At 32.3% G+C, this 26,371-nt stretch overlaps 4 protein-coding genes across 4 annotated transcripts in view; 3 read left to right on the top strand and 1 right to left on the bottom strand.

The window, feature by feature from the left end:
- Nucleotides 1–20,031, top strand: part of LOC126842900 (uncharacterized) — a 37,156-nt gene extending 17,125 nt beyond the window's left edge. Inside the window, exons 2-10 of the mRNA XM_050580118.1 lie at nucleotides 1,680–1,753; nucleotides 8,739–8,814; nucleotides 10,551–10,668; nucleotides 14,928–15,002; nucleotides 15,898–16,106; nucleotides 16,187–16,462; nucleotides 16,563–16,721; nucleotides 16,799–16,957; nucleotides 17,873–20,031. Coding sequence (XP_050436075.1) covers nucleotides 8,756–8,814; nucleotides 10,551–10,668; nucleotides 14,928–15,002; nucleotides 15,898–16,106; nucleotides 16,187–16,462; nucleotides 16,563–16,721; nucleotides 16,799–16,957; nucleotides 17,873–18,842 — 2,025 coding nt within the window. The 5' untranslated portion in view covers nucleotides 1,680–1,753; nucleotides 8,739–8,755 and the 3' untranslated portion in view covers nucleotides 18,843–20,031. The remainder of the gene's footprint in view (nucleotides 1–1,679; nucleotides 1,754–8,738; nucleotides 8,815–10,550; nucleotides 10,669–14,927; nucleotides 15,003–15,897; nucleotides 16,107–16,186; nucleotides 16,463–16,562; nucleotides 16,722–16,798; nucleotides 16,958–17,872) is intronic.
- Nucleotides 20,032–21,746: 1,715 nt separating this feature from the next.
- LOC126842634 (nuclear protein 1) lies at nucleotides 21,747–22,546 on the top strand. The gene is made up of 2 exons (XM_050579676.1): nucleotides 21,747–21,930; nucleotides 22,069–22,546. Exons 1-2 carry the CDS (start codon nucleotides 21,855–21,857, stop codon nucleotides 22,215–22,217), a joined length of 225 nt encoding a protein of 74 aa, XP_050435633.1. The 5' UTR covers nucleotides 21,747–21,854; the 3' UTR covers nucleotides 22,218–22,546.
- A 594-nt stretch (nucleotides 22,547–23,140) lies between these two features.
- Nucleotides 23,141–24,524, bottom strand: LOC126842632 (glutathione S-transferase theta-1-like). Its single transcript, XM_050579674.1, has 5 exons — nucleotides 24,244–24,524; nucleotides 24,071–24,158; nucleotides 23,717–23,867; nucleotides 23,463–23,643; nucleotides 23,141–23,386 (listed from the first exon to the last, which is right to left on the bottom strand). The coding sequence occupies exons 1-5, from the start codon at nucleotides 24,356–24,358 to the stop codon at nucleotides 23,226–23,228; spliced, it is 696 nt and encodes a 231-aa protein (XP_050435631.1). The 5' UTR covers nucleotides 24,359–24,524; the 3' UTR covers nucleotides 23,141–23,225.
- An 84-nt stretch (nucleotides 24,525–24,608) lies between these two features.
- Nucleotides 24,609–26,169, top strand: LOC126842633 (cytochrome c oxidase subunit 6A2, mitochondrial-like). The gene is made up of 3 exons (XM_050579675.1): nucleotides 24,609–24,842; nucleotides 24,909–25,072; nucleotides 25,928–26,169. Exons 1-3 carry the CDS (start codon nucleotides 24,737–24,739, stop codon nucleotides 26,018–26,020), a joined length of 363 nt encoding a protein of 120 aa, XP_050435632.1. The 5' UTR covers nucleotides 24,609–24,736; the 3' UTR covers nucleotides 26,021–26,169.
- Nucleotides 26,170–26,371: the final 202 nt, after the last annotated feature.

Here is a 26,371-nt window from a genome sequence, read left to right as displayed (position 1 = left end):
AACTCGAAAACCGTCGTCACGGTGCCTCGACCACAGCCGTCGCGTTAGGTGACAGATAACCTTAACTCTCCGTCGGCGACCGCTAAATAAATGTAAGTGAATAGCAGTGTAGTATGCTTATTGAGGAGGCGGTGGATTTAATATAATAATCTTAGTCCAAGCATCAACTATGAGATCAAACCACTCGCCTCGCAGTTTGAAATCTGTTAAAAAGCAATAATATAACAAAACAAATGTGTAATATTATGCCTAAAAATTAAGTAGGTAATATCTATAAAATAATATTTTAAAATTGAATAATAGGAAACGCGTTTTTTGTCTAGTGACTCCGGTAAATTATCGAGACCTGTTCTACTTATTTAACAGTTATTTAACCCAGTGCTCGAGTGCTTACGATAATATGTTATACAATATATTATATTTGTCAGAGAATAGAGAAGCGCAACTTTGTAAATACTTAGTATTATTATCATTTTTGAAAACGAGAAAATTGCGTTTCGTTAGACCATACTACCTAATAAACGACAAAAAATAATAAATAAATGATGGCATGTGCGTAGGCACAATTAATAGCCCAAGTTGGAGTAGTAGGCAAGTCCTGTTAGTTTCCACTTTCGTATACATTACTCGGATCGTTTATAAAATATAATACCTATTAAGCTGTATAATATAATATAACACTAATAAAAACAAACATAAAAACGCGAGCGGAATTCCAAAACGAAAAAATCAAGATACACAAATTAAGCAATAATGTTAACCGCAGTTAAATATACAGATATCATCTAGAGAAGATACTCGATTACCAAAACCACCGCCAAGGTTCCTACGTTGAATTCTCAATGAAATTCCAAAGCATTAACACAGTGGGCTTAAGTTTTAACTATTTTAACTGTGTCAAAGTTCTTAGACTATAGTACAGAATTCTAAACTACAAAATCAACAAATTTACAATTATGAATTACTACATATATATATACGCGTTGAACAATAAGGTATTTTTTACAATTTAAACAAAAAACCTCATTTAAGTACGTCTGCATTTTATTCATCTGTCATCATACTTTCGAATAAAATGCACAACAATTTTTACTTTTTTTTCAAGCGTTTTTTTGTGTTAAAACGATAGGAAATATTTCCCCTAGTAATAGCTCACCCCTTGTAAGTTCCTATAAAAGTCTCCTACTCTGACTGTACTTGGTTTGGAAAAAGAAAATAGTAAATAAAAAACTACTTCAGACGTTTTACAATTAATTTTGCGGTTCACCAAACCCATAAGGCTCGTCATACTGCTGTTTGTTTTCAGACGTGCAATGCGTGATTGCACTTATTTGATAATACCCTCGATTAATGATGGAAACCAAAGAAATAAAGAAAAGAACCCTTTATTAGATGAACAATACAAATTTAAATAACGACTAAAGAGCTACTCATGAAAAACCGATAGGAGTTATTGACCCGAACAACAACAAATGGCTAATGAAAAGACATAATAGGGTTTCCGTCGTCGTAACCTAGCTTATTGCAAGAACAACCGACAAAGATACTATATAAATAGCTCAAATGATGAGTACTAATCCCTGTAGATTGACACTACCCGAATTTAACATAATAATTATTTTTTTCCCTTTGTTAATTAAAACATTAACTAACTATATTATTTTATGTATTAATTACAGGTTGTACGGAACATTTGATCCATTTACAATTTTTACTGCAACGTTTCTTCCCAATTTATAGATCGATCAAAGAGGTATGTATAAAACTGTATATTTATTAAATAAAACATATATTTTAAAAACCAATAGCATCATCGCTGCTCCGCGTCGAAGCTAAAATTATAAACCTACTTTAAACGACTAAAACTAATGGTTTCCTGTGTATATAGTGCATATCGACTTTTGTCATTTTCAAATATTTAATTTTAACATTAGGGTTTGTATTATATTTTTGTTTCGTTTGTTATAAATATAAATACTCGACAAATTGTTAAAGCAGCCACTATAATATCCCATTAAACTGCATAATTAAAAACAAAAAAAAGTAATGAAGTACTCAAATAATTACTCAACGTCTTGTGAGTAATAACAATAGCTAATAAGTCGGGATAATAATGACTATTGTACAAGATTATTATGGATTTCAACAGGCCGGATCTAATAACAACCCCTCAACCCTTATACCAGGAAATATGTTTGCTTCCGGTTAGTGTTCCGGTTGAGCACAATGAGTCAACGGGTCGACCCCGCACATCCGCCATACTGGTTTTAAAATAATATAGTAATTTTTTTCTCGTTAGTTACCCTCGTGTGTTATTAAACGGTTATGCTAATGTATACTGTTGTGTACACACCAGTGTAATTCTAGACTGTTCGATATCTCTCCGTAGTATTTACACAATGCATATTAATCGTATGCAAAGAAAACGAGTACTTAACATAATTGTATGCAAAAGCAGAAGTATACTTTGTGCGAACAACATTCGCACTGACATTGTTTCAGGAATTTATCGTTTTTCATAAAAATAAAAATACACGCTCCACGGGTTCCTCGCAAACATTTTCACACAACGCATCTTTTTATTTTTAACGAACCTATCAATTAAAATGTGTGATGTAGTGTATGATAAAATGTATATTTTAAAATATAAATTACGCCTACAAGAACGAGTAGTGAAGTATTTTACATGATATTGTTTTTATTGAATTACCTAACCAAGAAACGTATCGAACCCTTGAAAACACTGGGCAATCTATTTAAAATTTCTTTTTATGTATGGCGAAGAGAAACAATACTAAGGGGAAAATTCCAAAACCGAACTTTCATTCGAGTTTAAATTAATTACAATGGTTTTATAAAGTATACTAACTTCCTTAATAATTATCAGTAATTATACAAGTGAATAGTTAAATTGATAAATTGTATTAGAAAATAATAGTTTTTTTAATCAATTCAACCGACCAGTCAATTTATTTTTAATAACAAGTAATTTATTATTTTGTCTATACAATTACAAGTTGACACTTATCATTAGGGAAAAAATAATAAATGCAAACCGTGAAATAAATGACCATCTTGATAAACCGAGAGGCAATTCTACCAATCTTTTGATCTGTTTCTTTTCGCCGATAATGCCCAGAAACAAAATGTGAAATCCGACGAAGATCTTATTGATTTCTCGACTCCGGCATAGATCTCGTGTGCTTTACTTTTTACACGTCACAAATGCAGCTATTTGATATTAAGCTGTATGATATTAATAATAATTCATAATAAAGTGGCGTTGGACTCGGAACTGCGAGATGTTTTGAGAAAAACTGGTTTGCGCATGTAGGTCGAAGAAAAGACGGCCATAAAAATAGATGATAATATTCTCTTACCAATTATTATTTCATTCAAGAATCCGACACGATCGGTCGAATATAGCAGGTCGTCCGGCGATGAAGTCTGACGGTCATTATTATTGTCTGTAAACGATGATGAACTTTTTCCAACGCTCTTGGTGCTTCGTTTTAGGCAAGTCTGGTATTTTTACCAGCAAATCTATGCGATTCGTTCGGTCGATAAATGGCTCCACGAGGAGATGGGGTGGGTGTGATGTCTTTCGACAGATAGGTGTTTTGGACGATTGAAAAGGTATTCGTTGTGCGTTTTCGTCGTCGACGCGTCCTCATCATTAGCGTTGGGTTGCGATGATTGATGTGTGTTGCTTCTGTTGCTGCTGCTGCTGCTGCTGACTGGCAATTACCGCAGAAAATATAATAATATACCAACGCTCATGCACCGATGCAAGTACCTACTTATATACACACACGATGTGTATAAACGTACGGCAGACAACGCATTCCAGAAGATGATCTGTTTAGATAGAGTACGATCCGATATAACGCACAAGATAATCGTCAACCCCGTTTTAGCACCCTACAAACGTTGCCAAACGAAGGAAGTAAAGAATGTGTATGAAAATGTAATAAAAGGCATGAAAAAAAAAATATTGAGATTTTAAAATCGGAGGATTTCATAAGAATGACAGTTACATCAATATTGTAATACCGTTTAAATATTGTTAGTAAATTGTTTAACTAGAATAGTTTTAACTAAGCTCTTCTATAAACCAAAAAACGATTCGCATCTTCATCTCTATTTTTTACTAAAATACACTTGACCAACATTGACGTGCAACGATAAAAAAAATAGGTCGAGAATGGTTCACAGTGGCTGAGGCAATTGCTTAACATACTAATCTAGTTGTTAATGTCAATATAATATTTATGTGATAATTATTTTCCTAGTCCGAGACGTCGGCGGCGGAGAGCGATGACCCGGCGAGAGTCGCCAAGTCAGAAGTCGGAACTAAAAGTAAACAACAACAATAAATGTATAACTGACATGACGATACGAAACTATACTCTTGTGGTATCACAATTATTTAAAAGCTCATTCGACTTACTGAAAAACTTTAATGTTCAATAGACAGTTTTAAAGGAACTCCTTTTCGATTAATAAATAAAATAATAAACTGGGAAAAAGAGCAGTGTAATGTATCTTTTATCTGAGCACACTACTCATACCATGTATTAAATGTTTTATGAAAACATAAATTCATTACTGATAATTTCTTAACAATAAGTGTTTATGATTTCAAATAGCTTAGTTTATAATTAAATTTGACCCGATTAACAAGGTAGTTTATAAATTTATCAAAAGTCGTAACCTACAAAATGCTGAAAGCTAAGAAGTTAATTTCATTATTAAATTACTTTGCGTGACTACATTGCTTTTAGGAACTGTTGCTAATTTCTTACATAATATTTTTTCGATAAAATATGATTGGTGCATCAAATGTTTAACCGATTAGGAAAAAATAATATATTGTTGAGTGGCTTTTATTAATTTTTACACACACTACAAAAATGATAAATGCGTTCTACCCATTACATCCATAAAATTGATAATTATTTGTAATTTCGCCAAGTTACTATATGGACTTGTTTGCTACAGTCTTCGGGTATTGCACAGCAAAAATAAAAAAATAAAACCGTGTATGAATGATTGTGTAACCGAATTCCTGACGGCCGAGGACACATGCCGTTTGTATCCCGTGGGAAAGTCCTCTGCTGTATGTTATTAAGCTTGGTCGTCGTTTACATTGCAACACACGCGAACCGCAAACGAAAAGAGCTGTTCCGTTTTCTCAGTCTAAATGCAATAAGTTTAAATGTGTACAAATTGTGTATGGCAAAACAGTTATAATTGTTCTCAATTCTGACGTAGAAACGATCGGCGTGCGCCGTTGAGGAATGTGTCGATGGACAATTATTGCAATTAGGAGTACCATAACACTGTACGGGGTACGACCTGACGTATTGCCTGCTGCTGTCGGTTTCATACCTATATATATATATATTATAACAGAGGGTTAAGTTCAAAAAACCTGTTGTCGGTAATGATCGACCTCCACGAAGGAATCTCGGCGGAGCGTTCATTGAATTATTACCTAGCGTCCACACGGTAAATCCATATTTGTGCACGAGTCGTGATCGAGGTCCATCATTATGCAGTGTATACAAAAATCTATACACAAGTCGGTTAGGACTTAGGTTATATACACCAATACCCTCACTGCACAAATGACTCCTGTGTATCTCCAGAGGAGTCCGAGCTAGGAGACAAGTATAAACTACCAAGGAGTTTCCATTTTACTACTCTAACTAGGGTATTGTGACAAAACTTTTGTCTCAATTAAAACATATACTTAAAAAAAAAAAATGAGAATTCTGTACTCTGTTCTAAAAAAGTAGAGATAATTATACCTTGTTGGACAATTTTTTCTTTAGAATCATGGTCATACTATTCATATAAGCACAATAATTTTTCAAAAAATACCATTTTTTCCCAAGTATTTCACTTACACCAAAATAAATTTACACATTTATTTGAACGAGGGGGTAATTATGGATATGTCGAATACTATTAGAGGATTGCGATAAAAAAAACCTAACCTAACCGAAATTGTACTTATCGATATTGACAACGTTATATTGGAATTATTGTACAACTGAGATGCCGCGTTCGAACAAGTCTTGTATTTTTCCTCTTGGCCCACCAACTGTTTGATTAAGTTCATATAGCGACAGTAGTTGAATTTTACCAAAAATAGTTGTACAATCTTTACCAAATATATATCATGTTCTTAAGTGGGCTGTAAGAGAAAATACCAGTCATTGTTACATTGATGAATAAAGTTAACCATTTAATATTTTCCAAGTGTTCTGAGGGTAGATTTTTAGAGGTATAAATAGGTACGTGTTTCTTTTCAGTTTGTACTTAATTTTCAAACATTATTGAAAATTTGTTATTTCTTATTTTGTAGGTACCTATCTACTAAAATATTATTATTACAACTAAAAAAACAAATATGATAGAATTATCGTTTACTTTTTTTATTAATTGTCTGTATGTTTTTCGAATGGCAAATTGAAATAAGTAATTTTATTTTACGTGGCGTTACTAGTTACTGTTTCTATAATAAGAACACAAACCGAGTTTTCACTAAAACCGTAGAATATATGTAATGTTTCATTTAGAAAAAATATATATTAATCCCATTAATTTTAAGCCAAATAAAAAACCGGTTGGCCGAATGGCTTACTTATGGTATTTTATTTTCCATCACTTAGCATAATCGTGTCGTTCGAACCAATCTTAAAGAAGATTCTTTATTAAGGATTTTGTTATATCTCCATCTATCTGATCTCACGCATTTACTTATAATAGATAGTGTAACATAGGCAAATATAAAGGAAATTAACTATAACAAAAATATAAGTTTTTAAATACTAACCTATTTTCTGTTAATTCAATTTTGATCGATAAAAATAAAAAATATGTTTCGAGACGAGTTTTTAGTTGTAACTGAACGTCGAAACTCCTGAAAACAAATGTAATCTGTTAGCAACTTCACTCATAATAATATAACATTGAAGTGAATTATCTCTATTACTTACAGAATTAATAAGGCATATTATTTAATGTATTTCTTTTTTCCTGTCACATCTGTGGAAAAAAATGGCTTTAATTATTATTTTTAAAAACTCAAATATCGTTAAAAAGTTCATTAGCATAAACAATAATAGGCGTGACAAAAGTATTATCCGAGGTGAAAATAAGAGTATTAAAATACCTACTCGAATCGTGTGCGAGTCAGAATCTATTTGATCTATAATAATATTTACGGTCAGTACTAGCTATTAACATAACTTCAGTAATAATAATAATTGAATTTAGTCACGATCTGGACGAGTACGACCGGCCCTCACAAGACTAGCTTAGCATACTACTTGATAAATATCGTTATTATTATTTTATGATAATATATCAGTTCTGAATGTATAATATGTTTTCTGTGTACACTTAAAAAAACTACATAATATAAACTGCAGCACATGTAGGGCTATCTAAATGCATGTATAATTATTATATGAATAGATATAATATATTATTTTTTATATTAGATTACATTTTCGCTACATTCATGGCACCATACAGGTAATTTTCGCTCAGGTATCGCGCAATTAGACTTTTGGTGATCTCAAATTGAAATAATATATTTAAATGTATTAACTCAAAACGATACAATAGTTATAATATTTTCCAAAACAAGTGTTTGGTCAGGCATATAAAATCTGTCAGTATTAGCTTTTATTACCTGCATTTATTTTACAATTTTCGAAACACACTAAACACTAATGACCGTCGATTATACAATACTGTATATATATTTTTTATTTTGCTATCCTGTTCCTGTAATTTTGAACTTGTAACGTCGGAGAAGCGCGAATGATAAGAGAGCTGTTATCATGTGCGATCCGTTATCATGTCGAGAGTACCATATTAGATTAGGAAATAATATGTAGTCAAAATGTAAAAGTACTATTGTACCTGTTGTTCGTTTGGTTTGGTACATATACCGATACATACACTCTCACAATCGACACGACCTTTTTTTTTTATAGATCTCATTATAATATACGCACACATATTCCTCTATTGTCTATTAATATATTTTCATCTTGTTAAGTAGAAATTTGAATTTGCCCCGAGCAATCGAAATGTGTGTTATGTCACTGCACCGGCTACACTATGCATAACAATATTACATAGGCTGTGTAATATGTATGTGTATAATAATATATTGTTTGATGATACGTTGAAGCCGCACAATCGTTTCATTTCGGACATGGTACAAAAAAACTTCATGTGTGTGTCTGTCGAGTATGTGTTGGGTGAGGTAGAGTAGGAGTTAAGTCTTGTGCGTGATACTGTGGTGGAGGAGAAGAAGAAATGTTGAAATATCCGACGAACATAATAATTCGTCCGGTCACGAATAGCTTTATACGAATATAATACATGTAGTATACGTATAATAATAGCTGCAAGACAAATATACTGTAATATCCCAATGTAATACGACCTAAACGCAAAACGCTGTATTGTGGGATCAAAACTCGGTTTAAAAAAAAAACCAAAAACTTGTCAGGTTACGCTCTTGGCACTGTTTAACGACACTTAAAGTATCACTAATGTTGTATGTATTACGGCCAATATTAACAATATCAATATAATCAATCATTAACAAACAGCAGTCAATAGAACTACTATTAAAAACATGATTGTTTTAGACTTGACGACTTATTACACAATTAACTAATTGTCTTGTTTTCTATATGTTTTTTTAGGACCCAGAATTTATGTCATGAGTTCTACGGCTTCTCAAATTAGTGACTTCAACTTGCTAAGAAGATGTGGCAAAAGGTGATTACAAAAGTGTACTAAAAAAATCATTACTTAACCATTTTCTATCAAAATTGTATTTAATATTTGTATAGGTTTCTACTGATGAACCCAATGACAAACTATAAGTGTGTCATTGTGTGTTTTTAATCATTCATATTTTCTTTCGACTGAAAAAGGAAATACGTACAATTTGTAGCGTCTCCTATAAAACATAATAAAACTTAACTCTTGCCGTGTAACTAGTATTGGACATTTTATAAAGCTAATAGCTTTAATTTTTAAACACATTAACCGCATTATCGACTACCATATAAAAATTAAAAAATAATATTCCTGCAAATTAAAAATATAACCTATCCAGCAGTGCAAATCAATTAAAAGGTATAATTAACATAGATTAAAACTACAAGAAAATATCAAAAGGTTTTAGGAAAAGGCGGGCCCGAGTGCAATTTCAGATTTAATTAGTATTATAATATTAGCGTTTAACATGCAAACATTCTATTTCGTCGAAATCGTGATAACTAAATTACTTTTCGTTAGTTTTATTGATTAAACGATTAAATGGATTAGACAAAATTAATATTTTTCTAAACCGGTTTGCAAAATTATCATTAAGTTCATCACAATGTTTATTGCTTGTATAAAATGAATGAATCGACTTTTTAGCGTTACAATAATAATATGCTAAATGTAGGTATCACGACCGCTTAAAGATATTAATAAATAATAATATTCCTATTTTCTAAAGTGCAAGGCTGTTATGCCTTTTTGTTTTTATGGACAGCAATGCTAAACACTATAACATAGGGACTGTTTGATTGACTGTATGTATGATTTTGGCCGTGAAAGTGCACTTTTGTGCTCATTACTCATAACAACAATCAACTAGAAAATTATGTTGACTAATTAATTCGGGACTTTTCGATAATGATCGTGAAACCGTGAACTTTATGAACTTTGATTTTAATAGACATTGGTTTATGTGTAGGCGCAAAATATATATATTCCGCATCGAGTGAGTCCTACCGTCCTATCAATGTACACCACCTAACTTGTAATTGAGTGGTTTCGTTTCAAAAAAAAGGTGTATACACAACAAGAATAGGTGATCCCGTGTACTATACCTGCGTTTTTTTTTTGCTTATAACGCCTCAATTATAATGAAATATTTTTTGGAGTCACGACCTTACAGCGTTAGACGTTGAGTTTTCACCGTCGTCGTCAGCCTTGGCAACCGCACTATATGGGATTATGCTACGGCGTGCGGACTAAGACTCTCTGATTTTATTCAGATAAAACACAAATATGAAAATATCGAATAACAACAATAATAATATGTGTAAAAATACAGCAATAATTTTGACATGCTAGTATTACATACACACTCACACATATTGCCCTACAGCTGCAAAAAGATTATACCTACGGTCTGGAGATTCCTATAGGTTAAATTTCCCAACTCGTGTACATCCAATTATTATGTATTATACCTGCCGATTATTATTAACTATTATCGTTATTATTATTTAGGATTTTTTTTACCTTGAAATCCGATTAAGTTTTATGTTGCTAGTTTTTTTTATGGAGGGGTACACATAACATTGTAGGTATTATTATACATTATTCAAACGTAGATGCAATTATAACGCAGTTACGCCGACCGGTATAATGTGTAGAATGCGCGTGTAAAAATGCAAAATTTTATTTTTTATTAAACCAGCTCATTCATATGCGACTTGCTGTGGTTACAGGTCGTCGAAGAAGAACAACTCGACCATTGCGGATATCTACAACAACTTGTACGCCAGTCAAATGGTCGCGGCCGTCGACCAAAGGGCCAAAATGTCACCGCAAAGGACAATATCGTTGGTAAGTGCGCTCGCCTTGCTCGAGTATTTAAATACATGTATTTTTAACAATTTTAAATAACAGCGAATAGCATATTTTATACTAGTGAGGGTTTTACAAGGGTGCTTATATAATCACCCAAACATTGCCAGTCGTGTAGCAATCGTGTCTGTGGCAGCATCTTAATTATTAATAGTGTGCTAAAGCAAGGTAATTACAAAAATAGACTATCACCCTCACAGGACAGCTCATAGAATACTACATTCCGAAACAGATGCTTGACAGAGCCATTCCTCAACTGTAAAAACCCTACCACCGTCTAAAATTAACAACACCTAAAAAAGAATAATTAAGTTTAATAATATAATTGTTTTAAATAAACGTAGACATATACACATTTTGCAGCGATAGTATAATTATTTAATTTGGATTAAAAACGAATTAACCAATTAAATGTGCAAATCCTGATAGTTTGTCAATCCGGATATCCGGATATTTTAGAAATCATGGTTTTCAGTCCAATCTCCAATAGTTATTAATTGCATTCAGCCATTAAAACAATTTCCTGGTTTCGTCCAACAACATTTAAAACCAATATAGATACAGTCAAATCAGACATTTTTCAAATATATTTAACAATGTTGATTTTGTCTAAACAAACATAACACCGCGTAAATGATAAATGATAATTACTAACAAATACACAAAAGTTGCGCACGACCAATTGTGCGTTTATGAGTTGATCACTTTGCCTAGGTATAATTATATACCAGTTTATTATCAAACTCAAAATGCCTTTGAATATACACGTTGTTATGACTGCGAATTACCAGCATTGTTTGATAAAAAAACGAATAAAATGATTTTTATGTTTGTCATAGTGCAATAGGAAACACGAGTCCGTAACTTTGCGACAACAATGATAACACTGTTGGTGGACAGTAATTATTGTGTTCTGTAAACGTTTTGTCCGAGCGACTCCAAAACACTTTAAAAGCGCTTCAAGTCACTCGACTTGAAGTAATGTTCGACCTCGGCGGTTTTAATTGTTATTATTTTTCTACATTTATGTCTAACAGAGCGCGATCTTCTCATGAATAATGTATGCGCAATTTTAATCGGTCGTAAAAGTATGTGGGAAACGGTTCCAAGTAATTTATATATATATATATTAGGTATATGTAATATATTATAATTGTTACACCGCTAACGTATAATTGGGTTAAGCAATGGGCGCAGACACTGTACAAGCGAGTATAACGGAATCCGAAGATGTATTTTATCGGCATTCTTCTTGTGTTTTATTATTATTACTATTATTGCACTTCGTCCTATCTACTCGTCAATTTTAATTATGATGTATTCCGTTCAAGCCGGCAACCCGAATCGCACTGCACTATTGATTGATTGTTACGCTTTCCGTTTCCAGTTTCCTCGTATAAATCATAAACCGTACTTGCCAGTAAACGGAACACAAACTAGAGTTTATTATAAATCTATCCGTCTTTGTTCCATTGAGTCTTATTGTAAATAAAAAATAAAAATATACATTTATTTCAAATACCACAATGTCCAATTATTTATTTTAATCGCCCAGTAAAATAACCGCTATTAGTATTTAGGTTTACTTGAACTTTTAAATTATATTTTTTTATCCGACCTAACTGTACTTTGGTCCTATTTCGATATGTTTTATATTACAGTAGAAAGGCGATGCTATGGTTAACGTTACAAAGTTTAGTAAAATTCGATTATGTGTTTTAGTATTTTTTTTGTTACTGTATTTTTGTAACATTTATTTTTTGGGTCGCTTTCCCATGTCGCAACGCTCGTAGCCTCGAGGACTTCAAATCGCATACGGTTTCCGGTATAGTCACAGAGCGAATTACAAAATATATATATATACATATACAATACTAAATAAAAACAAACACACACACGCGAGTTTTCGTTTGACTTTTCAACAGATGTTTGTCATTGTCTTTCAGTTCAGTGTTGTCATCGCATTGCACGAAAATATAACAGCCATGTTGGAGAAACAGATTGCACAATGTATACTTTTTAATATAATAGTCTATCAAACTGTTTAGTCAAGAGTGCAGACACTCGTCCGGTACTTACAACTAGACCCAACCAGTGGTCATATTCAAATTTTTAGAAAATAAGTAGTAAAATTGTATAGTATGGCCCAACAGTTTTAGGGAAAAAACTAGAATTCTTCTATTATGGCTTTTAAATGTCTTGTTTTTTACCTGATAAAATTGTTTTTTTAAGTGTAATATATCAGAATATCTAAAAGCAATAGTAGAAGAAATCTAGATTTTTTATAAAATTTGTAGGTAAACTATGCTAGATATTATTATTCATTTTCTGATTATAGAAAGAACCGTGACCGTGTACAGTGTAATTTCATAATTAGGCACATAGAATTATTATTATTATTGTGATATTATGGTATATCTATTACCTATGCCACGGTAGAGGGACAAACGTTATGGAATAACATCTCGAGTCTATCCGCCAAAAACCTGTTTTCGGATTTGTGTATCATTAATATCTGAGAATGTACATAATAATATTATTATATGGTATATAAAGTCAAAGGAAAAAAAATATAATATCTAAATGTATACGGATCGAATGCGATTTATTACTGCTGTTGGGTTGACAGCATCTATTACTTTTCACGGTTATTATAAAATATTTTACATCAAAAGTAACACAATTTATACTTTACTATTTCTCAAGTTATATTATATTATGTTATGTACATGATAACAATTTTTATCAAGATGACCGCGGAAAAAAAATCCTACTCATAATTTACTAAATGATATAATTAAAATAGCTAATAGGTTTTACCAGAAATTATAGTATGTATGTGTGGTGTAACCGCAACGAATCGTTTTTAAACGCACCAAAAACTTTTCAAACATAACCTACAAAAAGGCAACAACACATTACATTTCAATAGTATTATACATTTATAATAACCCAACATTCGGAACGCATTAATCACGTTACACAACAATAATAGGTATTATGATCTAACGTTATCCAAGTTTGGATTTGTCCAATTAAAACCAAATGTGACCCAAATCTCAAATAAATGTGGTAATATTTTGATAATGCATTTATGAATCAGTACTTAAACCTCAATTAGTTTGGGGCCGGACATTTACACAACACAAAATTATCATTAGTAATTATTCATTACTATAAAAACCAATGATGTGATTATCAGAATTGTATATTATCACTGCACTGGTACAAAAATAATGCTGCCTCTTTTTTTTAAACACTGATCAAGCTATCCAAGTCTAAAAATCTTTCAAAAGTTAATTTTTAAACCAATCCTCTTTTGAAATTGGGGTTTAAACATATATTGCCTCTATTTCCCCCTTATTATTAACGACCGGTTTCGATCGTTTTAAAACTGTAGCATCAATCAAAAGTTATTAAAATAAGGCGCATAGGTCCTCTAAGTTATACAACTAGTATGATAAAAAAAAATGGTACTGTGTTTTGGTAATATAATTTTAGATTTCAATGGTCGATGATTAATTAAACGAGATAAACGGTGTAATTAATAAAACTTTTATTGTTTGATACTTGCGATAGCGATCGGTTGAAAGTGTATTGTACAGAGAGCAGACGCCTCTAATTTAAATGTAGACATAATATAAAATAATGATAATAATATGTGGGTATTTCAGTTACATAAACTTGAATCGATTGTGTTATGCAAAACAACGTTAATTGCTTGATATATTACATAGTACATAGTGAATTAATTTAATATAGAATATAAAAAAACTCTAATTTTATTTGAAAACGTATAATTAAAAACTGTATTAATTTGGATAACTCAATCTTATTTGGATAATGTTATTTATGATAATATTATGTGATCCATAAATTGTCTTTTGCACACAAAAACCCCCATTAGAAATTTTAAAATAGTACATTAACTCCAAACCAAATCACAAAAACGTAAAAAAAAACTTGTCTTGTACAGACAAATTGAGAAATATTGATTCAAACCCCAAATTCAACTTTCCTTTGTAAGGAAAAAAAAAATACTAAGAAATTGTCACATGTACGTTATTACTATTGTTATAGAAAATAACAATATTTGAACTTTTGATTTTTAACAATTGATAATACGAAATCTATATTTTCTTTTCTATAGGCCTATCTAATATATTATATGCTTATTGTATAATTATTTGTATGCAACTGCTATACGGTCTAACAATTTGTGTTAAACTGTTTTCCAGGGTTCATTGCACCATCCGCCGCAGACCCAATTCATGGAACCTAGACTGACACAGCTCGAGACCCTGGAAGCAAAGGTAAAACGAAATGATTAAACTTAACTAGAGGCAGCTAAAATACATTTGTTGGCGATTAAACAATTTATTGTTACGTCATCCGAATTCGGTGGAACTCCGTGAAATTTTTTGGACTCGTGTAAAAAAAATACTCGGGATTATGCCATTTACTGATTAGTCCAAAAACGTATTTTATTGATGGTCTAACCGAAGAACGGTGTTTAGAAATTGAATATTGACAAAAAACATTTTCGAATTCGATACTGTTGTCGGGGCCCCGTACAAACACAACGTTGGGACGGAGTTGATTTTGTAACATAATATTTTCCTGGTTATCGTTAAAGCATAATAATCATATGTTATAATGACAATCATATTGTCGGCGTATGTAGTTGTTTCGAAGTTTTTTTCGAATATTCTTTTGAACTTTGATAGATCCGAGTACTTACTGCATAGTGCATAGTTCGAAAACTATGGTCTTTTGGCCATGCACGACATTAATCGCAATCGAGGTGTTCCGTTTGACTACCGGTGATTTATCCTCGGCTTGATATTCGATAGAACGGATTTTCAAACGCTTATCAATAATTTTGCTTGTAAAAGCTCCGTCAATTAGTTATGAACACGAATTTGCACTATGCAGTAGTACTCGGACGTTTGAAATGTTATCAAAGTGTAAAAGACTAAAAAGACTACAAAACAACAATATGATTGTCAATAAAAGAAGTTCAATAAGTTTGAAAACTTCACTCATTTCGAGGCTATAGTAAACGGTTTCCAAGCAAACCGAAAATCGTTTAAATAATATTCTGATGTGCTACTTTTACCGCGGCAGTCTAATGGCGATTTTTCATCGATATTGTAAGACCTTCTGCTACAAAAACCAACAATACAAACACAATAATAACATGTCTAGATGGCCAGCATCGAAGTATCCCTGTCGACAACGTCGAAGAGACCTAAAAAGAGTTCCACGCCCGTCAGCCCCCAACCGTTGCCTCCGTCGTCCACGATGCAAGTTGCCCAAAAAACCGGCAACCCCCCAGTGAAAATCAATAACAACAATAATTACACCAAGAACGCGGACAGTAATTACGACAAAGAAAACATTATCCGCAACAACGTGTAAGTGTTGACTAACGTCTGATGAATAAAAATCGGTTATATTTATAAAAAAAAAAAAAAAAAATGTTTTATTTTCCCAGTACTATTAAACCGCCGATCAACCAACATTATCTAGTCAACGGAAACCGTGGTCGCGAAAAGGAGGAGGATGAGAAGGAGAAGCAGCAACAGCAGCAGCACCATCAGAAAAACAAAACCAATCAGCAGCAGCACGGCGGCTGCAACAGCGATACGGTCAACGAAAGTGAAAAACAATCGTTGACCCAGAAAATAGAAAGTCTGAAAAACGATATGGACCAGAAACGATTGGCCATTAAAAACATCAAACTGTCGCTGGACCAATTAGATGTCACCGAGTAAGAGACTGTCCGCCTGTGTATAAAATTAAAAACACTCGAGTGACAATAATTGCCACCGAAAGACTGACGTTTAAATGGCGTTTTTCTCTGTTCGCAGCAACATCGACACGAGGATTCAACATGCAGAACTCGAATACCAGTTGGGCAGAGAAGAGCTGAACCTGTTGAGCCTGATGGAAGAGACCGGCAAACACAAATGCCGCCTCGAAGAGATCGACCAAATGGACGAACAAAATCAAAACAACACTTTGTACAAGTGAGTACCCGGATATGGTTTCCCGTTTGCTTTGGTCGACATTATGGTAACCATTTCCCTTTGTTTTTGCCTCGCAGTTACCTGACATCGAATCCGGGCACCGTGATGAGTCTGCGGGCGATAGAAATCGAATACGACCCGAAGAGTCCCAGGTTTGGCGTCGGGTCCGGCCAAGACAAACCAGGACTGTTCGTCGAATGGACCGTCGACGGTACGGGATTCACCAAAGGAGACAGGTACTGTCCAAATACTCTTAAATTAACAAAGGCTCTTACGGAAAACAACAATTAAAATACCCATTATTTTGAAAATAAAAACGTTAACTTTTATGAATTTTTTTGTAATTTTTGATAATTGCAAACTAAGTAAATTAGACCGCCTAAATTTGAATTTGTCGTTTTTAACGTAAAAAATGTATCTCTCTTATCGTGAAACAAATTAAATCATGGATATGCTTTTAGCCTCGAGAAGATCAATTCGAAATACTTGACGTTTTTTTTTCTATCTTGATCTTACGAACCTTACTATTCGAACACGTACTCGGTCATAAGTAGATAGGAAATTAAGTAAATTTGTACTAGTTGTTTCTACCCATGCTGACAGTTGCTATATTATAAACCTGTCTGCATATTATTGCCTGTTATTGTTACAGTTGTTATTGAAAAGATAATAATGAAATTGATAATGCTAATTTTGGACTGTCCATAAATAAAAATTTGACACCATTAGTGGGATTATAATTGCATTTGTCCTCTAATTTCATTTCTTTCCAAAGCTGGATTTCTTATTTAATTGTTTCTTTTCGCATTTTTTTATTGTTTTTATAGTTGTTAAAATATTTTTATTATATATTGATTCGTAATTGTTGTGCTGTAATATTGTTAAAATAAAAGCACATTAAAAAAAACGAAAAAATTGCATTTATTCAAAATTTTCTGCTCAATTAGTGAGACGAAAAGTTTTAAATAAAAATCCCATAAAGTTTTGAGTATTTTTTTTTAAATGTTTGGAACCGTTTTTCAAGGCTCAACAATAAAACTTCTCCAAAAGCCCATACAACGACGATCCTAATACACATCTAGATATAAATGTATTTATATATTGTAACCAAGTACGTTGTTTAATGTGAATCTGATTTTTGTTTTTTAAAGGTTACTGGAGGTGAACGGCAAAGTAGTGTTGTCGATGAGGAAAAAGGATGATCTCAACCGTTTGCTAGAAGTGACCCCGTCGTCGGTTCGCGTTGTGGTCATGCACGACGGGCCCACGGTCGACCAGATTGAAGTGGCGGCCCTGAAACGGGAGCTGGGCGAGTGCCGATTGCGGGCCGATGATACGGACCGGTCGAGGCAAGCGTACAAGACCGAAAACTTGCGACTGTCGCACCGAGTGTCCTACCTGGAAGACCAGGTGTCCGAGCTAATGAAGACCCGGTCGTCGGCGGCGCCCGTGCTGTTCCAGCGGGGTTCCAACTCGGCGATGGTGCGCAGCAAGAGCCCCAAGCACGGCGTGTCGGCCATCCAGCAGTACAAGCGCAAGCAGGTGGTGTACGACGACAGACCGCAGCCGCCGTTGCCGCACGACGGGCCCGTAAAGACGCGCATCCGCACCGTGCCCCGGCTTTACGGCAGTTCGGCGTCCGTCGAGTCGTTGGTGTCGTCCGCCTCCGACGCAGTGGTGGCCGCCAAGTCGTTCGACGACCTACAGGCCGTCTCGCCCAAACGAAACAAATGTCCGCCGGGCCGCAGCAGCCGGACGCGGCACATTCGCGAGGCCCAGCAGACGCTGTTCCGGTTCCTGGACTCCGAGTCGTCCGGATCCCCTTACCTGCCGCAGAACTACGGCAGCGGCGGCAGCGTCCGGTCGCTAGACCTAGAGGCGGACCAGCGGCTCAAGAGCAACGACTATTACTCGCACCTGACCACCGGCGGTTCGCCTCATCCCAGCCGGTCACTTAACTACGATTCGGAACATTCCGCAGGCAGGCGACCAATGCCGCCCAAGAAGCCGCTACGTTTGTCGCTGCAACAAAGGCAGAAGGAAAACAGCGAAAACGACCAACGGCATCTGCGCCGGAATGACGATGTCGATTTGTCCGCTATAAATAATACCATGTCGTAAATTAAAGAATAATGTATAAAAAACGAAATACATGTATAAATGTATTATAGGTTTTAGTATGTACTTACCTGCTATAGCTTACCATTTACCTCCCTGTACAATTTAGAGTTATCGAAAAAAGAAAGTTAAAATAAACCTACTGGTTATTTTATTTGAACCCATTAAATATTTGGTGTTAACCAAAAATATAGGTTTGGATTTTTTTTTTTTAATTGAGTTTTTGCCAACTCAGTTACATTTCCAATATGCGTTAGCCATATTACATTGACAACCTAAACGTTGCATTAAGTTTTGCTAAGATCATTGATTCCGTTTTCCTTTCGCATAGTGGAATTTCTTACCAAAAATGTACCTGTATTATAAAAATATAGTTTAGTACAATATCGTAGCATAATTATTTGCCTACTATCACAGTTTGATCATCTCTCCCAAGATCTATATCATAATAAATAAATACTTGTAACTTTTATTTGTTTGATTAGTTACTTTTTTTGTTATTTTATTTTATTTATTCATTGCTTTGACATAATGTGTATATTTATATTTTTGTTTTTAATTTTTATTCTTATAATATAATCTATATTACTGATTAGTATAATATAGTGTCACTGACAACCCTTTTGACAGTTCATTATGTAAATATGCAATTGTTTCACTAATTTTTCCATCACGATATATTAATATAAAACAACCGATAATAATGGACTCCGGTAATTAGGCAGTGAGAACGATAATCGTTGTTATTTTGAGTATTGCTAAATTATATATTTTTTTAAACCTACTTTAACGTCAACTGTTATTATATTTTTACATTATTATTTGTTTCTGGTACAGTCATAGTTACAGTTAGGCTTCGCCAACGTTTTTAAAATCAAACCATAAGTATGGGTGCAGGGTGTGTCCGAAAATATTGTAAATAACATATTGTATGTGTATACAAATCTTTAATCAATCTGTACTTAGTTATTCATTTTTATAAATAAGAACTATTTAAAAAATATTTCGATGGATAAGTGTGCTAAGTGTATTTGATATACAATTTTAGATGTTTATTAATGAAGCAAGTGTGTTTGGACTTTGTCTGTACCAAATGAATTACTAAATTTAATATAGGTAAAACAACAATCATAAAAATCTGAAATCATAATTTAGTTATTTTGACCATTTTAATGACAATAGTTTAAACCAATAAACAAGCGAAAAAATTAATTTTATTGATATAGCATAATATAAACTATGTAAATAAGGTTTCAAGTTTCTTTTCATACAATTATTTTGAAATTTGGGCCATTGACCAGCTGTATATACGATTTCGAAATAACTTCGTCTACTACTTGATCTACATTTTATAGACGTATACCTTATTACAAAAAAAAATAAAATATGCAGTCTATAACCTTTTTTTTATTAATGGGCAATTTTATAATTCTGTGTAGCCATTTAATTTACCAATATTACAATTTATACCGATGCCAAAGTTGTAAGTTAAAAGCACTCAATGACTAGTCTAGACTACCTCAATAGATGTATATTTTGTGTATTATAATACTGCCAAAATGATAAAATATCATACATAATATACAATATTTTTTTTTTAATTTGACATTTGTATTGGTAGGAATAATCTAAAACACAAGTAAATGCACATTCCGTACGCCTCGAAAATAGTATATACTTCTAAAGTATGAATAATATATATTTTTAATTATTTTAAAATAAGTTTGAGGAAAAAATTGTATTCCAACTGGTTCTCGTTTTAGTGAATAGATATGGCACAACGCTTATTACTACTTAATATAAGTTGTAAATTGTAATTTGTTAACTTATCATAGTTTAACAATTTAAAAGTAGTATATTTACGAATTAGTATTATATGAATTTACTCTTAAAACTTGTATATTATGCAGTGCAGTATGTTGATATTATGCTTGCATAATGATTATCGTGAAAACTAGACTTTGAATTTGACCACTAATCAGGTCAAGCAACATGCAAGTCCATGCAAGCACTAATAAATAAAAAACTATGCGAGTAACTGGTAACAGCTAGTTGTATCACAGAATAGATAAAAACAGAAGGGTCACTTTCAATGTAAACAAAAAAATAACTGCCATTTTGTGACGGATTATTTAGTATTACATATTGTTATATCTATACACAACAAATAATATTAATGTATAGATATAAATGTAACATTATAGTGGTGTAGCCTAAAGAAGATGGCTACCGCGTTTTTGTGTGAAAAGTATCTTCCCTGTGCTAATTTTTATCAGTTTCCGGGGCTTGGTTGTGGTATCTCAAAAACTAGTGCGAATAATAACAAATAGATATGACTCTTGATTTTAAAGAAGCCTATGCCTTACTTCCTATGTAATATCTTGACACCTATCCTAAAGAAATGTACAGTATATACAATAACACTAAGGAAGTTTCTCTGCGAGTTAAAAAACGCTATATCCAATATCCCAAATTTTGTAAAGTCAATTACAAAATCCCTTGCCTAAATTATGAAGTGCTCCTAGGATTGCTGCAAATAACCAATATTACGGTTTTTTATTAGTCTACTATTATTATTATTATTAAGTCAATGTCAAGTTGAAACTAATAATCGTAAATTCTGGAATTTACAAATTAACATATTATGTGTTCCGTTACGACACAATATGTGTACCGCAAATGTTGTCTATATTTTTTACAATAATAATGTCGACTTCAGAAATATCCGTTGGAGGGAAATCAGAGTGTACGGTAATTTTGTCGCCAAGCCATTTTTCTCCGCGTTAAGTTGGCGTCACCGTTTTAGGTTGACGGCCATATGGCTTATCTCGGACAACAGCTGATCGAGTAACGTTTCTCAGCCGCGGAGTGGAGAGAAACAAACAAAAAAAAAAAAAAAATCAGGCAACAACGAACGCAATAACAATATAATATTAAGAGTATAACGCACACGACTGACAACCATCGCAACGAGTATTTAATTTCTGTCGTTATTCTATTCGAAAAGTGTTAACGATGTCTTCTACCGAAGTGGACGATTACGAAGAGTACAACTACGACCAAGACAAACTGGTCAACAGCGGACACAGTGGTAATTATTAAAATGAAAATATTATTATAATAATAATAAAGCGTTCGATTTTGACGGGTTTATCGGAGTTGTGCTGCGTGGCGAGGTTAGCGTTGGTTTTTTTTTTTTTTTAGTAACGTGGTTTTTTCGCGTTCGCAGGTAAAAATAGGAGCAAGAAAGAAGCTAGCGAGCATACCAATCATTCAGATCCCAATGGACACACTAGGAAATTGCTTACCAAATTGCAAAACACCGAGACGCACAAGAAGGAAGAAAACGTGAAACCGCATCCGACCACCAAGAAATAAACTGCCAAATGCTATTACTTCTCCACTATCTCTTTTGGTTTTTTTTTTTTTTTATACAAAAAAAAAGTATTGTAATAAAAAAGTATATTATCTAATAATCTAATACCATTGGCCATCAAGGTTATTTTTTTCTTTTAACTTTAAGTAAGACCATTATTTCATGTAAAAAAAAAATCATGCAAGATTCTCATACTGTAAACCTAATATTTCTGGTTTATTATTTTCTTTTATTCTTTATCATAATATATTGATGTTATGTTTTTTTTGAAATGTTTCGATACCATCAATAATATTTTGGTGCATTTTGAATACACGTAAGTTTAAGAAAATTTTTATTTTTTTTTTTATTTGCATAACTATATTCCTATTCCTTTATTTTAAATAATATTTTTTATTATCGAATCATTATTCAGTGTCAATGGATATCAACTTATTGGATTCATGTATATTATTTATTCATGATTCCTTTTTTTTTCTAAATAATTTCAACAAATAATCAAGGTTGTAAGTGTGATGACTGATGACAAATGGTTAAGCAAATAGATGTTGTATTTTAACAGTTTGCAGCAGTGTACTTTAATATGAAATATTAGATCGTTGTGTCATTCAATCACTAGTTTTATTCTGAAATTTTTCAACTGCTCATCTGAGTATTCTTAACTCAAGGTTATTATTTTCCTTTCTATATTTATTATTTAAAATACAAATTAGACACAAGGTTGATAAACTAAAATAAACTGTATCTTCTCTAAATATTATATTTCTTGATTGCCGTTTTAGTGTATTTATAATACTTGATAAGCAATTTTATGAATTTTTTTTTACAACAAATTTTAAATGTTATTTAAGTATAAGTGAAACACTGTAAGCTAAAATTCGGACCCGGTTCATACCAAACAAATTTTAAATATCAATTATATTTATTTAAGAAAATATATTTTATAGTAAACCTCAACCACATGGAATATTAAATTTTCAAAAAAATATCGTATAAATATTAAACAATTGTTACAGATTTGATTTTATATTCTTTGTATTTTTATATTTGTCTGCCATTTTTTCGATAGCCATGTTAGCCTCGTCATAAAATGGATTTAAAAATGTTTCAACTCTAGCCTTCCAGCTGGATAAAATTGGACGTTCAAAATATGGATCCACACCGGCTATCCCTGTAAACAAATAATAACAATTATGCCCTTCATTCGAACCAGGAAATAAGAAATATTACTAATTTTTAATTTTTACTTGTTTGCTCAATTTCACATATAGCTAGAATATCAGCTATTGATATTTCATTGCCACATAGATATTGTTTATCTTTAAGCCAAACATTATTTAACAAATTGAGTGTTGTAGTTACATTTTTCTCCAATTTAGTTAACTCGGTTTCATTGGGCGGCTTTTGAGTTATTATAGGTACAAATATCTAGAAAAAAAACATCATGTTGTTTTTTATCTATTTATAAAACAAATAAAAATGTGTAAACTTTATAACTTACTTTCTGAAAAACATATAAAGCACAGTGAGCTCTAGTGTTTAAATGCTGCCATTCAAGATACTCGTCGACTCGAGCTTGTTGCTTTAAGTCTTTGGGGTACCAATGATTGGCTACATTGTGAGTACGACATAAATAACGAAGAATAGCAACACTAAAAATATTACCGTAAGTCTATACATTAGAATTGCCAATAATTTATATTTTATTATTTATGTGTTGTAATTTCACTTTCTACACAGCGTCATTTATTAGATTGACGGTGTATAATGTATATCGAAATGATAATTTTTAATAATAACTAGGTAATACCTATGATTTTAAACAATAATTTAAGTAATGAACTTAACCATGAACCTTTCTATAAGAATAAATCCTCCATCATCGATAACCGGTAATTTTTGAAATGGATTAATACTTTCAAACTCTGGCGAAAAGTGTTCTCCTAAAAACGAAAGTGTCGACAGGTTAGCATATTTGCGTAATTCTAATTTGATGAAGATTAGGTAAACAATTATAGTTTATGGTACCTTTTAATAAATGTATTGGCTTTGGCTCAAAAGGAATGTTATTCTTCTTCAAAAACATAAAAAGAGCTCTGCTCGGTTGGGAAAGCAAATCATAGTAAAACTTAAGCTTAGTCATTATTATTATTATTATTATAAATATTTGAATTGATGTTTGAACGAGGTTTAGCTTGTGCAAATTTTACTGTGTTTTATTTCAAAGTTCAAAATATGCGAACGGTGGGAAAATGGCAAACGTTAATAAATATTAAATGATAATCGATTCACCGATGGAGCGGTTATCTCTTATCAGTTATCATAACCTTCAACTCACCACCTTGCTTTAACGCTACGCTATTCGTGAGTCGCCCATTAACATTGAACATATGATTAGCCTGAGTTCACAATTTTTCTCAGTTTTGTATCATTGTCCGAACGGCGCTCCTAGTTAAAACAAAAATAGAAGAATTTTCATAATTAAAATATTAATCATTCAATTTTACATTCGGAACTAACAATGGCGTTGAGAGTATTTTCAAGAAAATTTTCCTCTAGCAAACAATTGCGTGCAGTTATAGAAGAACAGTTCACCAAAGAAAAACTAAATGAATTCAACAAACCAGGTTTGAATAGTATAAATTTGTAAATTGTCTGAATTGAATTATTGACTTTGTATATTTGATTTGTAGAAGTCCTCCAAGGTGTTAAAATGTGGAAGAATTTTACTTTCTATTTGGCATTGCCTGGTTGCCTACTAGCTTCCATATATTGTATTGGTGCTCATTTGGAACACGAAAAACATGTAAAGCGATCAGAATTTGTGCCATACGAACACTTGCGTATTAGAACACGGGTTAGAAGTTATTTTATTTTCATACATTTTTTTATATATTACATGTACCAATTAACAACAAAGTTATATTATTTGTAAGGAAGATCTTAGAAAAAACACCTATATAAAAAGGTTTCAATATGACAGATATCTTAATGGTGTTTAGTAAATAGCATTTATTCAGAATTATTATTTAGGTAACTTGTCAATTACACGAAGGCAAAGTACGAGTAAAGTAAATAGAAATTAGTGTAGGACTTCCGCAGAATCTTGTCCATAAATAGATTCACACCTATTCTATTTCCAATAAAATATAACAATGTGCGATTTGATTTTCAATCTATAATATTTTTTTTTTTTATGTCATGTATGAGAAATACATCTTCTATTGGAACTTTAATGCATTGTAGTAGTTCATTATTAAATTGTTGGTTATATGTCCATTTTCTTAAAATTTGACACTTCAAGTGTCCATCTTCAAACATCTTCTGTTGAACTGCAATGTGTGTCTGTTTGACACCTCGGACATGGTGAATATCAGCTCAATCAAAGATTTTAAAAGCAAATCTTGACACTGAAACATGATGTCCAAAAAGTCACATTTTACTAAAATCTAACATAAAAGCCTCCTCAATAATTTTATTTTTTATATCTTGACGAATTATGAACATTTTTATAACATTTGCTTATTTGTATTGCATTACATATTTTATGAAAACATGATGATACCTCAACATGTTATGTCCCATTGTGTCGGACTGTTATACTTCATTTATTATTATTATAAGCAATAAATCTAAAATAAATTAATTGTAACAATTATAAATAAAATGTAATTAACAGAAAAACTTAACTACTATGATTCCTCTTTTTTAGCGCTTCCCATGGGGAAATGGAGACCAAACATTTTTCCACAATCCAAAATTGAATGCCACATCTCAAGGTTATGAAGTTGACGAGGAAAAATAGCGCTCAGAATTTTTCTCCGCAGAATATTATAATATTTAGTTATGTAATTAATATTACCTTCAGTCTTAATGTTTATTGCAATGAATCTACATTGTACGATAGTGGTGTGTCTTAAAAAAAAAAATACATTCATGTCTATACAACTCAAATGTTTGTTTTTTTAATTTGTTTATTCAACATTAAAAAAAGTTACATTTTTAATAACAATCACGTTTAACTAACAATTTAAGTATCACAATATTTAACAATATGGGATTAAAGTACTAAACTAAGGTACTATTGCACTATAAATTACATTAATCATAATTCCTTATTTTATTACGTAGTATTAATCTTGTTGATTAAATTAAT

This window comes from Adelges cooleyi, unplaced genomic scaffold, assembly GCF_023614345.1.
Source record: "Adelges cooleyi isolate 19-005CV unplaced genomic scaffold, UGA_ACOO_1.1 ACOO_flye_CR_arks_rails_tigmint_CR_PRNA_574, whole genome shotgun sequence".
Lineage (NCBI taxonomy): Eukaryota > Metazoa > Arthropoda > Insecta > Hemiptera > Adelgidae > Adelges > Adelges cooleyi.
The sequence above is the reverse complement of the archived record's forward strand: the minus strand, read 5'-3'. Positions and strand labels throughout refer to the sequence as shown.